Source organism: Pipistrellus kuhlii, unplaced genomic scaffold (genome assembly GCF_014108245.1).
Source record: "Pipistrellus kuhlii isolate mPipKuh1 unplaced genomic scaffold, mPipKuh1.p scaffold_m20_p_2, whole genome shotgun sequence".
Lineage (NCBI taxonomy): Eukaryota > Metazoa > Chordata > Mammalia > Chiroptera > Vespertilionidae > Pipistrellus > Pipistrellus kuhlii.
The window spans coordinates 138801374-138821917 of record NW_023425515.1 but is presented as its reverse complement, the minus strand read 5'-3'; the positions used below and the strand labels follow the sequence as shown (position 1 = coordinate 138821917).

The 20544-nt window shown below is 34.6% G+C and overlaps 1 protein-coding gene across 40 annotated transcripts in view; it reads left to right on the top strand.

Moving 5' to 3' along the window:
- Positions 1 to 20544, top strand: part of ADGRL2 (adhesion G protein-coupled receptor L2) — a 269658-nt gene that overhangs the window by 204564 nt on the left and 44550 nt on the right. For 18 of the 40 annotated variants that reach the window (XM_045584406.1, XM_045584402.1, XM_045584410.1 and 15 more), the window contains 4 exons: positions 5771 to 5880; positions 11110 to 11124; positions 12055 to 12855; positions 20001 to 20294. In XM_045584406.1, the coding sequence (XP_045440362.1) occupies positions 5771 to 5880; positions 11110 to 11124; positions 12055 to 12855; positions 20001 to 20294 (1220 nt within the window). The remainder of the gene's footprint in view (positions 1 to 5770; positions 5881 to 11109; positions 11125 to 12054; positions 12856 to 20000; positions 20295 to 20544) is intronic. The other 22 variants (XM_045584407.1, XM_045584405.1, XM_045584411.1 and 19 more) reach the window with 2 other exon arrangements.

Below are 20544 nucleotides of genomic sequence, written 5' to 3'. Positions count from 1 at the left end.
TTTTTTTTTCTTATTTAGAGTAGAAAGACTTAAAAGGAATGAATTTCAAAATATTTTTTTAAAGTCAGTCTTTTTGTTCCATTTAAAGCAGTTTTATGACCTATAAGGAAGGATTTTTTTGGTTGTAGTTGAAGGTTTTTATGTTTAAAAATGTAAGTTATGAATATTAATGTCAGAAATAATACTTTTATTCTGGTATTTGAGCTTGATATTGTTACAAAGCATTTATTAGTGGGTTTAATTTAGTGACATGGAATTCTCATTTTAGATTAGTAAGAAGATTTGAGGAATAAATATTAAAATGATAGAAACTTGAAATCTAAAGGAATGTGTATAAATAATATATAGGTGATATTTTTTTTATAGTGCTCTGAAGTAATGATTATTTTGGGTCTATCCATGCCAACTTTTGGAAATTTTTTGAAATGTATTTAGATATTAAGAATGATTACATGCTTAGAATTTGAGACTGAGTGCTTTACATTTATTTACTAGATGTTAAATCATACATTATATCTCAGATACTGCTTACATGTGATTTTCAAAGGCTGCACTTATGCAACTTTTGAGTTCTTTCTAAAAAACAATCAAATTACTTCTTTCTATAGTTGAGCTTTTTAAGTTTGAGTAAATAAGTCAAAGGTTGAATGTAGAAAAATTTGCAATGATTACACTGAATTGCTTTTTTGTTATTGTTATTTTTAACAATAACAAAAAAAGTGTCCTCCTAGGGAACACAATTTATTGATACAGATTGTCAGAAAATATTTATGTCCATGTTTATTTAGTGTTCAGAATTGTCATTAGCTAGCAAACTTTTAGGAAAAAATAATAATTTCTCTGTTTTTAAAAATGGGCTTGCATGTGATATATGCATGTTCCTAGAAGTTGTACTTATTTAGACCCCTCATGTTAGCAATTTGTAAAAAACTAGCCTGCTAGCTCAAAATTAAAGCAACTAAAACCCTTCATTCTTATGACTAAAATAGCAAAGGATGTCATATTAGCATTATAAACTCTATTATGTATTTGCTGCATAAACCTTATTTGTTACTTAATGAATTCGTATTTCACTTGTATTTTATTAAGATTTATAGAACAAAATAATGAGTTTCCAATACATATTTATTCTTTACTAAACTACCTAAACTGTTCTCTAACCCCATGGTTTTTAGTCAGCAGAATCACCCGCATAACTAGTTAAAACTCAGATTGCTGGACGTGGCCTCTGGATTCTGAGTTTGTTGATCTTGAGCAGGGCCTGAGAATGCATTTCTAACAAGTTCCCAGTTGACTCTAGTGCTCCTGGTCTGAGGACCACATCTTTTAAAGGACCAGTGCTTACCTAGCCTAACTCATCTGTACATCATTACAAATATGAAATAAAATAAGATAAATTTTATTAAAGTTGAAATGTTTAATCAATATCTAGAATCCATTTTCTTTATGATAAATAGTAATTGGTTTCCTTCAGGTTGTAATCAATGGTCCACCTATTTAAAAAGCCCTATTTTTTCTCTTCTGCCTTGTTCTCATTCATACTTGAATTCATGCTTAACATTTGAGAAAAGTGTATATTTTTAACATAATTCACATGGTATTAATAAAATACACTGATTCTTGGTTAGTACAACCCTACCTTTATTAATAAAGATACCTCTCCCCCTGGGAGAAAGTTATGCCAGGAACTATGACCAGGAACTATGCCTAGGGCTGAGAAAACAAACAAATGAATGCCTTTCTTCTCTTGCCTTAGGTGTGCCTTTTCATTTTTGTTTCAGTGAAAACTTGGAGCAGAACAGTTGGAGGAAATTTACTTTGCTTCTGTGTCTAATTGCTTTCTCTTTCCCTATTTTTTAAATGATAACAGTTTACAGTTGTAGAATCTTAGCCACAGTGTGTTGGTTTTTAGATTTTTCTTCATGCTAACAGCTCACATGGGGTATTTCCTTTTCCCTTGTGTCCTACACTTACTGTATTTGGAAACTTAAGGCTACTTGCTTCATTCATAATTGAATGTACAGAATCTATATTTTTATTTTTCTTCATTTGGTCCTCAAAAGCTTTGGTTTTCTTTTCCATGAATCAAGACACTGCTATACAGATTTGATATTTTTATGCTTCTGCATTCCACTTCTTGCTGATTAACCTTTTACTTTCTCCCCCCCCCCCTCAAAATTAGTTTTTTAAATGTATGATACATAAAACGAACATTTTTGACATCTTGAGATGCCATTTATTCTAGAAATATACATAGTTTTACTTGCAGGAACTCCATTAAGTCTCCTTACCTTCAATTGTCCTTAGGAAGATAGCCTAAGAATTAATATCATTTGCTGACTTAAAGTGAATGTTTTGTACAACGTGATTAGTAATGATGGTAATTGGTTTTAACACTTATTTGAACCTGTAGTTTTGGTGAGATAACAAAGATCAGAAAGAGTAAATATGAGCAATTTACTTGGTGTTGGTCTTTTAAGAATAATGGAAGCAGGAATACTTTGTCCCTTGTATACTTCTTATCAACATATTGTGACATTGAAAAATATAAAATGAAAATTTTAAATTACATATTAAAGCAATATTTATTCTTTCTGATTTTCTAGTGGGGAAAAAAACTGGGTAACCACCAGGTATACTTTATTTTTGAAAAAAAGATATAAATTCCCAAATCCTTTGAGCTACATCCTTCTTCACCTTGGTCTGAAGTTCTTAGTGCATTTCAGCCTTGAGTACAGTTTTCTTTCTCTCCCACCTGTTCTTGGATTGATTACGTGAGAGAAGGCTTCTGTGGAAAGGCTGGGGAAAAAAAAAAAAAAAAAAAAAAATATATATATATATATATATATATATATATATATATATATATATGAAAAGTTTACTAACAAGTGGAATTATTTGGGGATTTCTGTCATGAATAGCTTTTAGATACATTTTAAAGCCATTTGCAGCATGGCAGACAGAACACTGTTGAGTGGTTATAAAATGTATACCGAGGGAGTTTATAAAAGGGAATCTAACTCAGATGAGTTTAGATTATTTTGTTTCTGAAAGGTGTGAGGGTTACATAAAGGGAGGACCCTTGTAGGTATGAGTATATGCAAGAAACAAATTTAAAGAACTTTAGGTTTTATGGGGACTAGGTTAGTCATTGAGTGTTCCTGGGAGATTAAATAAGACACTTACAAAAAGCAGCGAAATCTCTCTTTGCTCTAAATTTAACAAAGGAGAGAATGAAACATTAGTTGAAACATTAGATATTGACCCATTGAGAAATCTTAAATCTATCTACTATTATTTAAATTTTTAGGATATAAAATTGGTTCTGTGATTTATGTTAAAATAATACACTTACACTAAATTGAGAGCAATTGGCAAATTTTCTCAAGAGATTGAACCGATTTATAAGAAATACAGAATAATGAAAGTAAAACAGAAGAATGTGACAGGGCACCATTTACATTATCCATGCTTTTGGAAATTATTATGTATGATCTGTTTTTTAAAAATATGGCACTGAGTACTATAGGTCACCTTTGAGAAAATATGTTAGCCTAATATTCACACAAACAATATTAGTTATAACTTATTTAATATTTAAGACTTGTTTATAATATACCTTGACCTATAAAATTTGCCTTTTTTATTCTATAGAAGTTTTCAGGTCTTGCTGTTCTTTAAGGAAGGTTCAACCTGGTTTAAGTTGAAATGGCTTCTAAGGTGCTTGACTTGTTAACGTACTTACCTCTCTGACACAGTTCTCCTTCCACTGTCCTTTAGTTAATTGCTGTGCTAAAAACTGGGTTGCGCCCAGGCCTGTGTGGCTTATCTGATTGGAGCATCATCCTATGCACCAAAAGGTGGCAGGTTCGATTCCCAGTCAGGGAACATATCCAGGTTGTGGGTTCAATAGTGTTTGATCTGGGCATGTGCAGGAGGCAACTGATTAATATTGCTCTCTCACATCAACATCTCTCTAACTCTATCTTTCTCTTCCCCTACCAACCCAACCCTCCATCAGTAAAAACATGTCCTCAGGTGAGGATCTACAATAATAAAAGCATAATATGCTAATTGGACCAACTCAAACCAAACAGGTTCTGCCAGGGAAGCCTGGGTCCCGGGTGCCTGAGGGAAGCCGGTGCAGGCACCTGGGGGAAGGAAGGCCTACTCTTGCAAGAATTTCATGCCTTGGGCCTCTAGTTTAAAAATAAAAATACTGGGCTGTCATTTTTTTTTTTTTTTTTTTTTTTTTTTTTTTACCATTTTCTAGTACAGTTATTGTATGTACTAAGTTGTATTCAAATTGTTAAATACATTTTGGTATAATGCTCTTGTTCTGCTTGCTTTGCTTCTTAATTTATGTAATATCAGAAATATAATAAAATCCTGCAAATATTACTTATAAAGGATAATTCTTGCCTTTAAAAATCTTATTAAAAAGATCATTTGGATAAATTCATAGAACTTAAATAAATGTCATCTTGCCTAGAATTCTAACTTAATTCTAATAATCTTGATAATTTACTGACAACACAAAAATAAGGAAATACTTCCAGTTGTAACATCCTAGGCAACATGTTAGTGACATTCCTTTTTTAATGTTTTGTTTCAAGGAGTATTAATTTAGAAGAACCAAATTTCATAGTGATATCATATTAATAGTACCAGCACATTAATCTAGAAAATTGAAAGAGTAAATACAATGTTTAGACACTCAATAGGTGCCAGGCACTATGCTAAATCTTTATTATTTTTTAATATGTTTTTATTGGTTTCAGAGAGGAAGGGCGATGGGGAGAGAGAGAGAGAAAGAAACATCGATGAGAGAGAATCATTGATCAGCTGCCTCCTGTACTCCCCACACTGGGGATCAAGCCCACAACCTGGGCATGTGTCATGATGGGAATTGAACTGCAATCTCCTAGTTCATAGGTCAGTACTCAACCACTGAGCCATGCTGGCCAGGCCTAAATTTTAAATGTAGGATTCAAGAGTATAGAATGTATTATAGTAGGAAACTTAACACCAAACTGGGCTTAGAGGATAAACTTCAAATGCTGGTACCGCCTTTGTTTTTAATATGTTGTCAAAACTTTACTTTCATCCCAGCTGGTTTGGCTCAGGGATAGAGCATCAGACCAAAGGGTCCCAGGTTTGATTCTAGTTAAGGGCTGCAACGTTGGTTGCAGACTCCTTCCTGGCCTAAGTTCTGATCGGGGCTCATGTAGGAGGCAACCAATTGGTGTGTTTCTCTCACATTGATGATTTTTCCTGTTTTTTCCCCTCTCTCTTCCACTCTTCCTAAAAATCAATGGAAAAGGATCCTCGGGCGAGGGTGAACAAAACAACAACAATAAAACCAACACAAAGAACACTTTGCTTTCAGTGTATTCAATTTATGTTTCTATTCCGTCAGTAACATTTTTATTATAATTTTAATGATTAAATATGGAGAATATATTGGTACATTTTTTTCAGTACTTGTTGATTATGTTAAAACAGATTAACAGGAAGTATTAGCTCTTTTCTTTTTACTTCAAGTTAAAAATCTAGTGTGACGCACAAAACAGAAATATTTAACATAAAGCAAATACGACTTTTGTACTCTTCCATGATAACGAGCAACCTAATGTCAGTTGAATTTTTGTTCCATAGTACTAGTTGCTTAAGGAAAAAATGAACCAATTCTCTTTCAGTATATCTCTTTAGCAAAAATATGCAGCTAAATTATTGTGTCACACAAGTTTGATTTGTTTTTGTTTTCCAGGTGCAACAATCGAACACAGTGTATAGTAGTTACTGGGTCAGATGTATTTCCTGATCCATGTCCTGGAACATACAAATATCTTGAAGTCCAGTATGAATGTGTCCCTTACAGTAAGTATGAAATTGATATGTTTCACTCTCTCCAGCACTCCTGGTTGATGCTGAAAGACGACACACGTGAAAGAAGCATATGTTTATGGCCTACAGAACCATTATGCATGCAGAGTATTAACAGACTCGGGCCTCCAATTAGCTTCACGAAGTGTGGAAGGAAGCCATCGTGTCATGCTGGCCAAGTGTCTGTCTGTGTTCTTAAGTGTTTGGCTTTTAAGGCTAGTGTTTTTCCAGGAAACAAACTTGAATTAGCTATTCAATAGGGCAGATAGAAATCTGTACTTTTGCCCGATACCAGTTGCTGACAAATTGGTTTGGCTCACGGTTTTGTAAAGAAGGAATTGACTTTGGTGTTAATTGTGAGCTACTTGAATGGCTACCTGCTGTCGTGGTAACTTCAGTGCCTGTGAAAAGCTACCATTGCAGTAACTGAGGCCAGTGATTCTCTTTTGGTTCCTTTGTCCTTCAGGGAGCAATTCTTGACCAGATTCAGTGATGAAATATTAACCCTAAACAACATCGATATGACAAAATCGTGCACATGTTTCTGTTTTTAATTTGGCCTAACATCCATTTATAGTGAGGTCCATAGAGGGATATTTAAAATTCCATTGGAATGCCCTAAGTAGGAGTCAGCTAATGTTCTAATTCTGTACAGTTTTCCTCCAAACCTTAAAATTTATACTTCTAAATTATATTCTATACTTTCATTGTGCATTTTAGACAACTAAAAAGTTGCAGTTTACTATCTAATTTTCATGAGCTAGTTTGTTTGAAAGTGTTCTTGTATTTATTACTTTTTAACCTGGAAAAAAAAAGTGTCATGTTGCCTCAGTTCATAGGAATTTGAATTAAAAGTTCGTTAGCAGCAATTTTATTCATTTGAGATAAGTTTGGTACACTTTCCTCTGGGGGAAAAAAAAAAAATCATCGGATTCCAACTAAATAATGAAATTACTTTTTCCAGAACCTCCAAAACTAGATCACTAGTTCTGACAGATTCCTACATCCAAACCATCGCTATTTCTATAACCAAATGGCCGAATTCTAGAAGATGTACTATGTCCAATACAATAGCAATGCATTCTTACATTGTGTGAAGGCGCGCTCTCTCTCTTTTCTACCCACAGTTTTGATAAATTGGCTTTTTGTGGGATATCAGTTAAAGGCCAAACACAGATGACCTTTTCTTTCCATTCCTGCTCTGTGCTCCTGTGTTACTGTGAAATGGATGCTTTTTATGTTTTCAGTATTTTCTATGCCATTTGTAGGATTGGAAGCCCACTGAGTGCACTGATCTTGATGTCATTTCTCCTGTGTGTAGTGTTGGTGGCCCACACACTCATTCTCCTGTGCCACTAGAGGAACATTGTATTCTTTGAAGCTAACCAAAATTTTGTTCCATAAAGTCACATTCACTTGAATTTAGCCTGGTTTCTGTCCTCCCATTAGAAAAGGAATACAGCATCCATCCCCAAAGAGTGGAATCAGTCAGAGCTGCCAAGAATTGTTTCTTTCTGGAGCCTGTTCCCGTACCCTAGTCTATAGACCAAGAACAGTGTGAAGCAAATATTATTTTCAGACTGAAGTTATTTCTTGCGCTGTGTAAGAAAGGGAAAAGTGGATATCTTCTGGGATGTCTAACTTTCAAATTTTTACCTTTTCAGTTCTCCAGAGTATTTTACATTGTTCACTACATTTGCACTAAACTTACAAATAGCTATCCTCAGAGAAGTATTGGTTCTTTTTAGTTTTTTTTTTATCCTTTAAATAAAACCCGGGAATTAATTTGCTGTTACCTTTCTAGAAGTTTGCACAAGGCAGAAATAAGTCTATGGCTTTTTTTTTTTTAAACAATGTCTTGCTAAAGAATTGATGTAATTATAACTTCTGTATACCATACAGTAGTGACACACTATCAACCGCATGATTTTTACTAATATGATAATATAAAGCAAAAGATCATTTTAGATTTTTCTGATCTTAAGTAGGACCATGTATTTTCTTTTCTCTGTTCCTCAATTCTTTTGTTTCTTTATGGTTCTGTTCAGTGTATCCATCCTTCACACTTGCTTTTTATTTTAAGCCTATAATTTTAATTTTTCTCCTTGTTTTAGTAGTGTTTTTGTACTTGTACTATTTGCATAACCTTTACACTATACTCAGTAAAAATTGTCACCATTTGGTAATATTTATTATGTGTTCCTTACCATCTTCTTTATGGAAGTTTTTATCCAGAGCAAATTCTCTAGGAGCTATATATCCCATACTGTTTTATCCTCTTTAAAAAGCTATTCAGAAAATTTTTTATGCTTTCTGAAATTTATATAATTAATTTGCTCAACAGAGTCCATTAGAAAAATTGTTAGTTTTATTTTGCATATTTACAGACAAGCATATGTATTATATCTGACATATATTCCTTCCTAGATAATGTCTATGTCAAAAATATATGTACACAGGACATTCTTTATCCTTAACAGAAGTGTTAGTAATTGAATGTATTAGTTTAAAATAATTCATAAGGGTCTTGTAGGATAAAAGAAAAAATCAGATTGGAAATTTATATTCTGTAGGCAGGATTTGGCATTGATTTTTGTGTTCTGTTTCAGATGATCACTAAATTATAAAAGTTATATCATAAATTTAGCTACAAGTTTTATTTGATTAAGAAATAACCATTACTGTTAATTAAGTCATTATTAATGAGTAAACATGAGATTATTCAAAATGAAATAGTGTGTCACTTCAGTTACAGAGTATATAGGCGTTAGTTTGCTTGGGTAAAGTTCTTGTGTTCCATATCCATGTAGTCCTTCCCTGATGTTAGTGGGCCATGCATTTATGTTTGTTTGGTCTATAGAATAGAAAACATATTATTATAAATTAATTCACATAGTCTCAAGACAATTTGCATATATATTTGGCATGTGATGATGCTAATTAATGCTAATTTCATTAATTTTATTGTGATTTTATATTATTCTGGGTTGAGGAATTTTAATGTACCGATTTGACATATACCTATGCTTTGGATTTTCATAAAAATTATAATGTAAGGACATTTGTTTTAAATACCATATCTTATTTGATTCATTAATCACCAAAGGCTTTATTTAGTTATTTTTAATCTTTATCTTTGGATATTCTCAGTTTTCATCAGAATTATAAATTAGATACAACCTATGTCCATTTTATTTTTTTAATATTAATATATCAGTTAAATAATAAACAAAGCCTCCCTATTTAATATTTTGCTCAGTAACTGCACTATCAGTTTAATTTATTCAATAATAAAACTCCTTCATTTTCAATTAATAGAAAACGAAATATGCTTTCTACATCCTTTATTGAACTTGTTTTAAGTTCTATTTTAAGTATGTAACATATTTTAAAGTATATCATTCCGATCCTTTACATGTAAATCATTTATTTGAGTAAAATCATCATTTTCTAAAAGAATATAGCTGCATAAAAAAATAATCTGAACAGTCACAACACTAATGATTTTTCTTATCCTCATTTCCCCACCACGCCCTTCCGTTATTGATTCTAAGCAGGTATAATATTGTTCTTCACTGAGGAGTAATTTTAGGACTAGTGGTTTATCAAAAGTTTTTCATGTCAGTAACACTTAATATCTCCTTTTTACCAGAAGCAGTCAGAATTGCACATTATAGAGCAAGTATGTTTCCTGAAAGTAGTTAAATACACAAAGTTGGGTGCGGTTTGGGGGTGGAAGCTTAATGTGGAAGGAATATCCTATTTTTATGCCAAAAATATTAGTGTGATATTTCTCCCTAAGGTATTTTAGGAGGTCAGTATTTAATCTTGAATTATTATAAATTTAAGAAATTAATTAAGACATCTTAATGAAATGTGCAACTACACTATCTTTGGGTAATCAGTTTGGAGATACAGTCCTAGCATACCATAATGCATTTCAATAAGGGAAGCAGCAGCAGCAGAGACATTAATCTGGACACATTATGAAATTCAGGCAACATACTTCAAAGCCTACCTAAAATCTAAAATAGTGTTTTATGGTTTGTAATTAACTGCATAATCCATTTCTTTAAACTTCTTGGAAGGAGAATTTTTTTCTCATATCACTGTACTAATCAGGTTTGTTTTATGAAAGCATTTACCTTTTCTGGGGTCTGTGGAGTCAAGGTATTTGCTTTGAATGCTTGGTATGATTGTTGTTGCATGCAAGCTTGCTTTCTGTGTAAATTGATGATGGTAGACAATGTCATAATGAGCTAACCATAATTCTTTCTTCCTTTTTTCTCCTTGCCTACTGTGCTTGCTTTTTCCTTGTATGTATTTTGCTTACTTATTTTTCAATAGTCTTAGTATTACAACTTGAGATACCTATTATAGAGAATTTAATAAGAATTATATATTATGGAGCATATATAAGTTTTGTATTTAAATTTACTAATAATTAGTAGAAAAGAAATACATTAACATACCCCACCCTTCAAAATCCCTGTTGGGATAGAGATGGGGGAAATTTATATATTCCTGTAAAGGAGGCATTGTTTGCTTTTACTAGTATGGTTCAGATGGATATTTTTAGAAATAGAACATAATATTAATAGAAAAAACAGTTAAAACTTGTAGTGATATGCATAATTACATATTTTGTATTATATAAACATATTTGAAAAATGTTAAAATATAGCAACATCTATATTCATTAAATTTGACCTAAGCTCCAAAATTGAGTTGTAATTTTTTATAACTATATTTTGCTATTATTATGTTTAACATAATTTTAGTCATTGTAATTTGAATTACATGATAGAATAAATGGGGTTGATACACCCATGCATGCATTTGTGCCTGTAGCATACATATATAAAGCAAAACTTGATAAGAATGCTGAGTGACTTTGGAAAGGCAAGAGTATGTATGCCATGCATTAGTGAAGAATTTCATTATTTATTCAGGTACACTAAGTGAAGCAACATGCCAACATATTTGTATTGCCTCCTTAATCTATTAAAGTGATTGATCCATGTTTTTTTATGTAACTTTAGAATCTTTCTCCTGCTAGGTTTTCCTGTTGTGTATTTCTCTTTATCCAAAGTAGTGCAGCTCTTATTCTTCCTATATATAGCATCTATTACTAATTCAGTCTTAGACTAATAGTCAATTTATTTTAATCTTTTTTCTTTTTTCCTTGCACTCTTTTTATTTTTCTTCCGATGCTTAAAATAGAAGTGGAGCAAAAAGGTAAATAACGTATACAGTCTGAACCCCAGCTCCCTGTTATGTGCCTTATGGATGTTACCTCCTCCCTTCCCTTCCCCTGCAACACTCCTGACATTAAAGTAATCAGCAGGACCTCATAAATGCACCTCCTAAAGAAGTCCACTATTAGCAGTGAGATTATGTGACTGCTAAATCTGGTGATGGGGTAAAAATTCTGAAGTCGGCGAGGGGGAACTGCCCTTTTTCACCCTTTATCTCTTTTTTCTGGCACCCTTGGATATTTTATTATTAAAGTGTCATCTTGCCTGGTCTCCAGAACCCTCTCCATAGCATGCCATGGTTACAGGGTATCCTGGTTGCTTCATCACTGCTTTCCTTGTGTTTACTTTTCTCTGCTTCTAATTGCATTTTCCAAATATTTATGTTTCTTCAATCGAAGCTCCTTTGTTTTCAGTCTAACTTCTGTAAAAGTTCTAAACAAGTCTTCATATTGGGGTTTTTTGTTCTATTTTGTTTATTTGGGTCTTTTGCTTTGGGGTTTTGGGGGCTCATAAGTGGGCCAGGGAAGGGGAGGGTACAAAGTTTGGATTAAAATAAAGTATTTTGTACACTGTTGTGCACTAAAGCTTCGAGTTTTAAAGCATCAATTACCATATTGTCAAATAAAAACACATAGCAAAAACGTAAGTGCTCCGCTCAGTTATGAATGGTCTTAAACTTAGCTTCATATGTGTGAAAATAAGCCCCAGCCACTCTGTGTGCTGGTGCTTTAATAATGGGAACCTGAGGAGAGAAGGGAGGTACTTTTTTTTAAGGGTACACTTTGGAAAAATTGAATGTTAATTAAATGATTTTTTTTTCTCTTTTGATTTATGAGCCTTAAAATTTGTGTTTACCTGTATAATTTTTTTTAACTTTGCTTAATTCTTGTCTTTTCTATGTGACTGCTAGTTTTTGTGTGCCCTGGGACCTTGAAAGCAATTGTGGACTCACCATGTATATATGAAGCTGAGCAAAAGGCGGGTGCTTGGTGCAAGGACCCTCTTCAGGCTGCAGATAAAATTTATTTCATGCCCTGGACTCCCTACCGTACCGATACTTTAATAGAATATGCTTCTATAGAGGATTTCCAAAACAGCCGCCAAACAACAACCTACAAACTTCCAAATCGAGTAGATGGTACTGGATTTGTGGTATACGATGGTGCTGTCTTCTTTAACAAAGAAAGAACGAGGAATATTGTGAAATTTGATTTGAGGACCAGAATTAAGAGTGGAGAGGCCATAATCAACTATGCCAACTACCATGATACTTCGCCATATAGATGGGGAGGAAAGACTGACATCGACTTAGCAGTTGATGAAAATGGCTTATGGGTCATTTATGCCACTGAACAGAACAACGGGATGATCGTTATTAGCCAACTGAATCCATACACTCTTCGATTTGAAGCAACGTGGGAGACCGTGTACGACAAACGCGCTGCATCGAATGCTTTTATGATCTGCGGAGTCCTCTACGTGGTCAGGTCAGTTTATCAAGACAATGAGAGTGAGACAGGCAAGAACGCCATCGACTACATCTACAATACCCGCCTGAACCGCGGAGAGTATGTGGATGTCCCCTTCCCCAACCAGTACCAGTATATCGCCGCAGTGGATTACAATCCCAGAGATAACCAGCTCTACGTGTGGAACAACAACTTCATTTTGCGATATTCTCTGGAGTTTGGTCCACCCGACCCTGCCCAAGGTGAGAATGTTTGCTTGCTCATGTAGGTATCTTTTGTGAACAGCGTATTTGTGACTTTTTAATTTTTCCCGTTTATTTTCTCGCCCCTTTTCATAGTTAAAGCACAAAGGATAATGTAGCATTTCATGTTATCTCATAGTTTGTACATTTTAGTTTAATTGTAGTCCACTCCCCCCTTACCCCCCACCCCCAATTTCTTCACTTAAATGTTGGCTTCAGAAAATTGTAGCCTCATTGGGCACTGCTAAAAATATAATACTAGCTACAAACAAACCTGTTAGCTTTTTTTTTCCTCCCTGACTTCTGAATTGATTACAATCTATGTGCAGACCTTTTAACTTCTTGGCGCCAGTGGGTAAGGAGAATAAGTGTTAGGAAGTCCCAGGAGAATTGTGAGGCTTGATGTACAACTCCAGGCATAAGTGAGTGTTTTCAAGTCTGCTCTGTGTGCTGGAGAGGGAGTCATCCAATAGCTTCCTAGATCATGTAAAAATTACCCATTTTTATTTCCTGGTAAGTTAGTATGGTTTTAAGGCAAAATTTCTGTGACTTCAACTGTCACCATTGATAAAAAAAATTTTTTTAAATAAAAATAAAAATAAAAAATATGATTCCAAGTGATATTTTATAAAGATGTTATCTGCTAGTATTTTTGTGTGTTATCTTCAGGTAACTTTGCGGATGTTCATTACTTCAGGAAGTAATGCTAAATCTTAGGAAATATACTTTAGTTTATCAAGTGAATTGAATTCTGTAGGAGACAATTATTTAGGTTAAATTAAATGAATATTTTATTAAAACAAGATTAACTCATCCTCACAATAAAAGTTATAGAGCTTGCACTAATTATGAGACTTCTATTTGAACAATATTTGTGTATTAAAGTTCTGAATTAATGTTTCATTTTACTGAGTTAATTGGAATTCTCACATTATTGAGTAACTTCAAACTTTTAGGAGCCAGACTATTCTTTGGAGTGATTAAATCAAACTCTTCAAGGTGGAACAGAAATTAATATTGCTTTTCTTCTATTAAAGCAGTACACATCCACATACTTAAATACAACTATAGGTTTCCCCACATAGTTTAGGATATACTAAGTTCTAAATATTATTATGGGATCAGAACCTCAAAAACAGAAGTCATAGCCTTTTATGGTTTAACTTTTTGTTGTTGTTGTTGTATAACCTTTTATTATTATATGCTGATATACACATAACATTGCACACATAGTCCTTATGCTTTCAGAACTGGTACTATTCAAAATATCAATATGGTCCATGATATAGAGTGGCTGGTGGTGTTTGTTAAAAGTCCAAATTCCTGATTCCTGGTAGAACAACAGCTTGAGGTCCAGTCCTACCTTTAATTTATATTTTTAACTTCAGCAGTGCTGGTTCAGAGAATTTGTGTAGATGCAAGTGATTTGTAGGAAAAATATTAATAATTTTAAGGCTTTGTTAGTTTATTAAAGTCAGACCTCAGATCCTATATAATAAAAGGCTAATAAGCAAATCAAACTCTGGGCCAATGGGTCGCTATGATGTGCATTGACCACCAGGGGGCAGACGCTCAATGCAGGAGTTGACCCCTGGTGGTCAGTGTGCTCCCATAGTGGAGTGCTGCTCAGCCAGAAGCGGGCTACCAGCTGGTGAAACAGTGGCTGTGGGTGGCAAGAGCCTCTTTGGCATCCATGGCAGAGCTAAGGACCTCACAGGGGATGTCCAACTGCTGGCTTAGGCCTCGGGAGCAGGCATATGTTGGCAGGTGGACATCCTCCGAGGGGTCCCGGACTGTGAGAGGGTGCAGGCCAGACAGAGGGACCCACCCTCTGTCCCCCAGTGCACGAATGTCCTGCACGGGGCCTCTAGTTAAATATAAGGTTTGCTGAAAATCACTTTTTCAAATTCCAGTTTGAATGAGACATCAGTTAATTGTGAGAAGGTGTAATATTTGCATCACAGTGCTTTGAAATCTGCATCAAATGGCTGTCTGATTCATTGATTGTTGGAACTGGGACAAGAAATATTCCAATAGGCTATTTGCTATTATACTTACAGTAAGAGACCGAGACCGATACAAGTAGTTATGCAGAAAGGCAGGGGCCACCCAACACATTAGCTCACATTATAAATAGACTACAGGCTGTTATGGCAAAGGTTCTTATGAGCACTGTGCACCTGAATGATTATGTGCCCTGTGATGTCTCAATTCCTTCACCAGTGTTTTTGGTTATTTATTTATTCTTTTTTTGCAGTTGAATTTCTGTACATGCAACAAAAATTTTGAATAATATCAGTTTTGAAAGCGTAAGGACTATGTGTGCAATGTTATATGTATATTAGCATATAATAATAAAAGGAATATACAGCAACAACAAAATTTGTGATGTGATTTTTGTTCATAAGAGCAAAAACGACATTGCCTTAGTACAAGGCCCCTTTTTCTCTGATTTACGTATGTCTAGAATTTTTTTGGCTTAAAATGATAGCAGTAATGACTATTGTTACATGCTCTACAATGAAATCTTCATTTCCCCCTCCTCCCCTGTCTCCCACCCCCACCCCTCCCCAAGCTAGGACCTCGCTTCCCCCCTTTTATCCTGTAGGTTTGTAAAAGGCAAAAGTCAGGAATTGACAAAATCTGACATTGTATTGATACTTGTGATAACCTTTTTTATAATCTATACTACCCTGAGAGCTGTTCCATTTGTGTTGGGTGGTAGTAAATCTCTTCTCTGCGTTAGCAAAATAAGAAAGAAAATAATTTTTAAAAACTGTAAATCCATTATGAGGCAACACCTAAAGGATTGTTAATAGAGTCTAATTGCCATGTACTTGCCACAAAAGATACTTGGTAAATATAAGAGTAATATCATTTTTTACATGTGGCTTATAGCCTAGTGAATATTTTAATCCATTTCAGATGAAAAGGTCTGATAATTTAGATGCTTTTTTAGAAAGAGCAGTTACCAGCTTTGAAAATGAGAAGCTTAGACACATTTGGTAACTGTGTTCCTACAACTGTGTTTTGTTATCCAAAATAGCCATTCTTAAATATTCCCAGAAAGTCAGAATTCATATTGGCCCTTTAAAAAAACCCTTAGGGGTAAAAAGTTTTATCTGACCTACATTTTTCTTGCTGCTGTTTGAATCATATTCTGTTAGTCTCTTTCCTTATAATTTATCTTTATAAGCTTTTAGAGAGACTCCAGTCTCTCTCATCCAAGATGTGTGCTGATAGCTGGATGGGGCCTTGCAGAACTGTTCTGGCCCATAAATTTAGGTCAAACCAATAAGCTACTGTCAGCTTTCCAGAAGCAAGATCCGAGAAACGGATGGGACAGAGCAATGAGAGACAGGTCTTTGCCTGTCATACAAAGCAGTGATTGACTGGCTTGGCTGAAATTCAGTCTTAGGTACTGGATTTGCCACGATGTATGTCACCAAGGTATACATTGTGCTGTAAGATTATTCAGTCCTTTCATTTTTCATTGTGGACTGCCTCATAGTGTATTAGCTTCAGTACTTTTCCCCATCTATAAATCCAGGCTCTTTTGTTGCTCACAGTACACGTGTATTAGTTCTTAGCCGTGATCATGGTTTTTAAATAAATCTTTCCTCTTTTTCTTTTCCTTGAGTTTCAGCTTTCTGTGATCTCTGCAGAGTTCATTTGCTCCATTTACCTAAACTAGGTCTGTTTTTCCTTTCATATTCCTCCTCCCTAAAGTGGGCTTAGTGAAAAAACCCATTTCACTCTTCCTTTAACTCTTTTCTGTTTCTTAATCCGAATTGCTCTATATTTACATAATCTGACTGCAAATTTGATATCCTACATGTTATCAAAAAATATTGTGTCTTGGGTTTTGACAGCTCTTGAATAATTACTCTAATTATGAAGTACGGCACTTCAGTAATAGGAGGGGAAATTTTTATCAAGAGAGTTAGGTTTATTATTTTTTTAGGAAGTGTTTAGCATAAAATGTGTATTTCTTGAAACATCTTCCCATTGAAAATGCTCCCAAACAAAGATGCCCCCTGTTTTTAAACATTAAATAGGGTAAATTTAATGAATACATAGCTTTGCCTTACCAAGCTATAGACTCAGGCTAGCGGAGTTCCTTCAGTGAATCATGGGTTAGTTCTAGATGATGGACATGCTTCCCTTCTCTTAAATGGGTATTGTCCTTAACTCTTTTCATGGCAGGAAGAAAGCCAGTAATAAATAGCAAGCCCTCAGTAGACACCATCGTAGTGAATCGAACCATTCTATATGTGCTTGTCAAAATCTTCATGGGTTCCTGTTAAATAGGTTTAGCAGTATTTTATCACACCGTTTCTACGTCTCTGTACTCACATGGTAACAGTAGGCAGAATGCTGCATCAGTCCATCTAGGGGCTGGATAAGGCATCCTAATAACTGGGATGACGCTCTGAATGTTAGGGTTTGGATTAGGTAGGTGGGTTTGAGTAGGTTTCTGCACCAGTGACTGGGCATGGAGTTTGCCTTGTTTTCTGCTATCATATGTAGGCCAATCTAGAGCTTTGAACCTCTTGCACGTGAATTCCAGTGTGAAACTTGGTGGTCTATTGTTCCAGTATCTTATACTATCCTCCCCACATATTTTGTTCTTTTAGAGATTTCCACAGAATTCAGTGTCAGGTACATGCTCCAAAATAAGGGCAGATGCCATGCTTTTCCAGTGTCTGTGAAAGTCTTTTACCTGGAAAAGTAAGATCATGGCATTTAAGGGTATGGACAAGTGACCTTCTCTATGTTTAACCTTCTCTATGGCTCAGTTTCTACATCTTTAAAAGGAAGATAATCTTAGTCCCACTTCATTGGGGTTGTGGTACAGATTAACTAAGGTGACCTGATGATCCTTGAAGGCTGATTAGCATAGTGTCTGGTACATAAATGCTGAATAAGTATAAGCTTTTATCATTATCTGATGCCCTGTCTTCACCTGTGAAAAGAAATATTAATCTCTAGAAATGCCTTAGCATTTCTAACTTCAGCCTTACAAAAAATTGCTTTCCTCGAAGTTGCTAAACTTTGTCCTTGGAAAAATCCCAGAAATTCTAGTAGTTCCCCCAAAAGATTTAATTTTGCCACTTAAAGTTTACTTTCATGTTTATTTTCACAATGCCCCAATATTTAAGTGATTTGCCTTTGATAATGTACTGATTCCCTTTGAACTTCTTTTGATGAACAAAAAGTAAAAAGGTATGAAAATTATCAAAAGACACCTGGAAACAGGATATAGAATGCTGTGTGAAATTGTAGACATTTTAATAGGGGTCATTTTATTACCTGCCTTCACTTGGACATTATGAATCTTTCACATCACTAATTGTAGGATTGTTGATGCATATTTCAATGGTGAAATATGCCCTAATTAGTATTGTGTTGAGGGATACGTAAGATGGTGTAGCATGAAACCACTTTACTCTGCCCCGTTCTCTTTTTGCTCCAATTTCTCCACTTCCCTTTAGAATTGGATCGAGCGGCAGTCATTTGACACTTCTGCAGAAGATCGTGATGCTTTTGACAAATGTTAATTGAGAAAAGCACTGAAAGCCTGGCTGCATTGTAATCAAAAGAAAATTACAGAGGTTTAACAAGATGTCAGGCAAGGGCTTTGCAGAAAAGGATAGACAGGTTTGAATAGGTTACTGACGCTGCTGCTGTTTGACTAATGTACACAGGCGTCTCTCATGGTCAATACATTATGCTCTGGGAACAAAACATATGTTTAAAGAAGTTTGTCTTGTTATAGAAGGGGAAAAAAGGTTTAGAAAGGATGTAGTGAACTTCTTGGTAACAAGAAATTTGTCCCTGCTAAAGGTCTAGAAACAAGTGTTGCTGATAAACAGCATACTCTGTCCGTAGTGTCAGAATTATATAAACAACTATTTCTTGACCAGAGCTTAAAATACTAAACATAGTAATAATAAGTTTTCTAATAAGTTTTAATGTTCTAGTTTGTTTCTTATGTATAAAGCATAAAATAAGTTAATTTTATAAAATTATTTGAAAAAATAGACATTTTTAATTTGCCATACTCTTCACAATCTAAATGTAAACATTATCTTAAAACCTTTTAAGAACCAGTAACTAATAAATGTTGATAAAACTTTAGTGTAATCACCTATAGATTTCAAAAAATATATTAAAGTTTTATTGACAGACTTTTTATTTAAACGACACATAAGCTCCATTAATTTTTTAACCTACTGGATTTCACAGTCTGAAAATAATGCTGGAAGTAAAAAAAAATAACCTTTTAAAAACTCCTTTGTAAATTATTACTTTTAAATGTGTAACTGTTATTCCTTTAGTTCCTGTTAAGGGTCAGTAAGATACAGCGGAATGCATTGACATTTGGTTTTGCATTAGGCATGAACTGATCTAACCTGTTATCTTGAAGAGAGATTTCATTTCTCTTGCCAGAACTAGTTGTTTTTTCATACCTATGTTTTCAAAAGTAAAAAAAAAGCTGAAGCCGTGGATGTTTCCTTACTAAAACAGCACCCGCACAAACTTTCCTTCTGTTTGGGTCTGATCAGGCATGCTCTAAAGTCTCTCCAGCTGCTGGGTAGAAAGATATCACAGTATTTATATTCCTGCAAGGTGCAGAGTTGGTGACTAAATGTTCTGTTGTCCTCTTTATATACAGTTGGTCAGACTTTTGTTGATAACTTTGAATTTGATTGTTTATAGAGTATGGATTTATACAGAAAAAAGAATTTTTCTAAGTTATTTAGTAGTGACAGTGCATTTGCTTTGTACTTTGAAACTTTACATAAAGCTGTCCATTTCCTGTTACATGATTTATGATGAAATTATACTTAAACTGTATTGTCAAATATTTCATTGAGAAGTAAACCTAACACAATTAGAGTCATACAGTAAAATCTAAGCTAAGGCCTCCACTGCCCCTCCACTTAGCCAACAATATGAATAAGTTGGAATAATTGAAAAGGTTTATTTTTCTTCCCTACTACAGATGTTCTCATAATGCTCATCTTGTTGCTCTTGGGGTATTGGATGGGTGGGCTTTTTGTGTGTGCAGGCACGCACACCTGTGTGCCTGCATGTGAATGTGTGTGTTTGAGATTAACATGCTCATCTTTTTCCCATAGTGCCTACCACAGCTGTGACAATAACTTCTTCAGCTGAGCTGTTCAAAACCACAGTATCAACCACAAGCACTACTTCACAGAAAGGCCCCATGAGCACGACTGTAGCTGGATCCCAGGAAGGAAGCAAAGGGACAAAACCACCTCCAGCGGTTTCTACAACCAAAGTTCCTCCTGTAACAAATATTTTCCCCCTGCCAGAGAGATTCTGCGAAGCATTAGAATCCAGGGGGATATGGTGGCCTCAGACACACAGGGGAGCGATGGTGGAACGGCCCTGCCCCAAGGGAACAAGAGGTATTTCCTGTAAAATATTATGGGTACATTTAAAAATTTTACTTTAGGTAGATTCTGAATCGTACTGAAGTGATTTTTGCTTGAAGAAGGATATATTTACAGTAGCAAACATTTTTCTTCTTGTTACTTTAGTAATACAGCATCTGTAGACAACTGCAAAAAAAAAAAAAAAAAAATCACTTCAGGTCAGATCCTTAATTACCTCCCTCTCTTAAAGTTTTAGGTCAAGCCTGAGATCTTTGCCCATGGA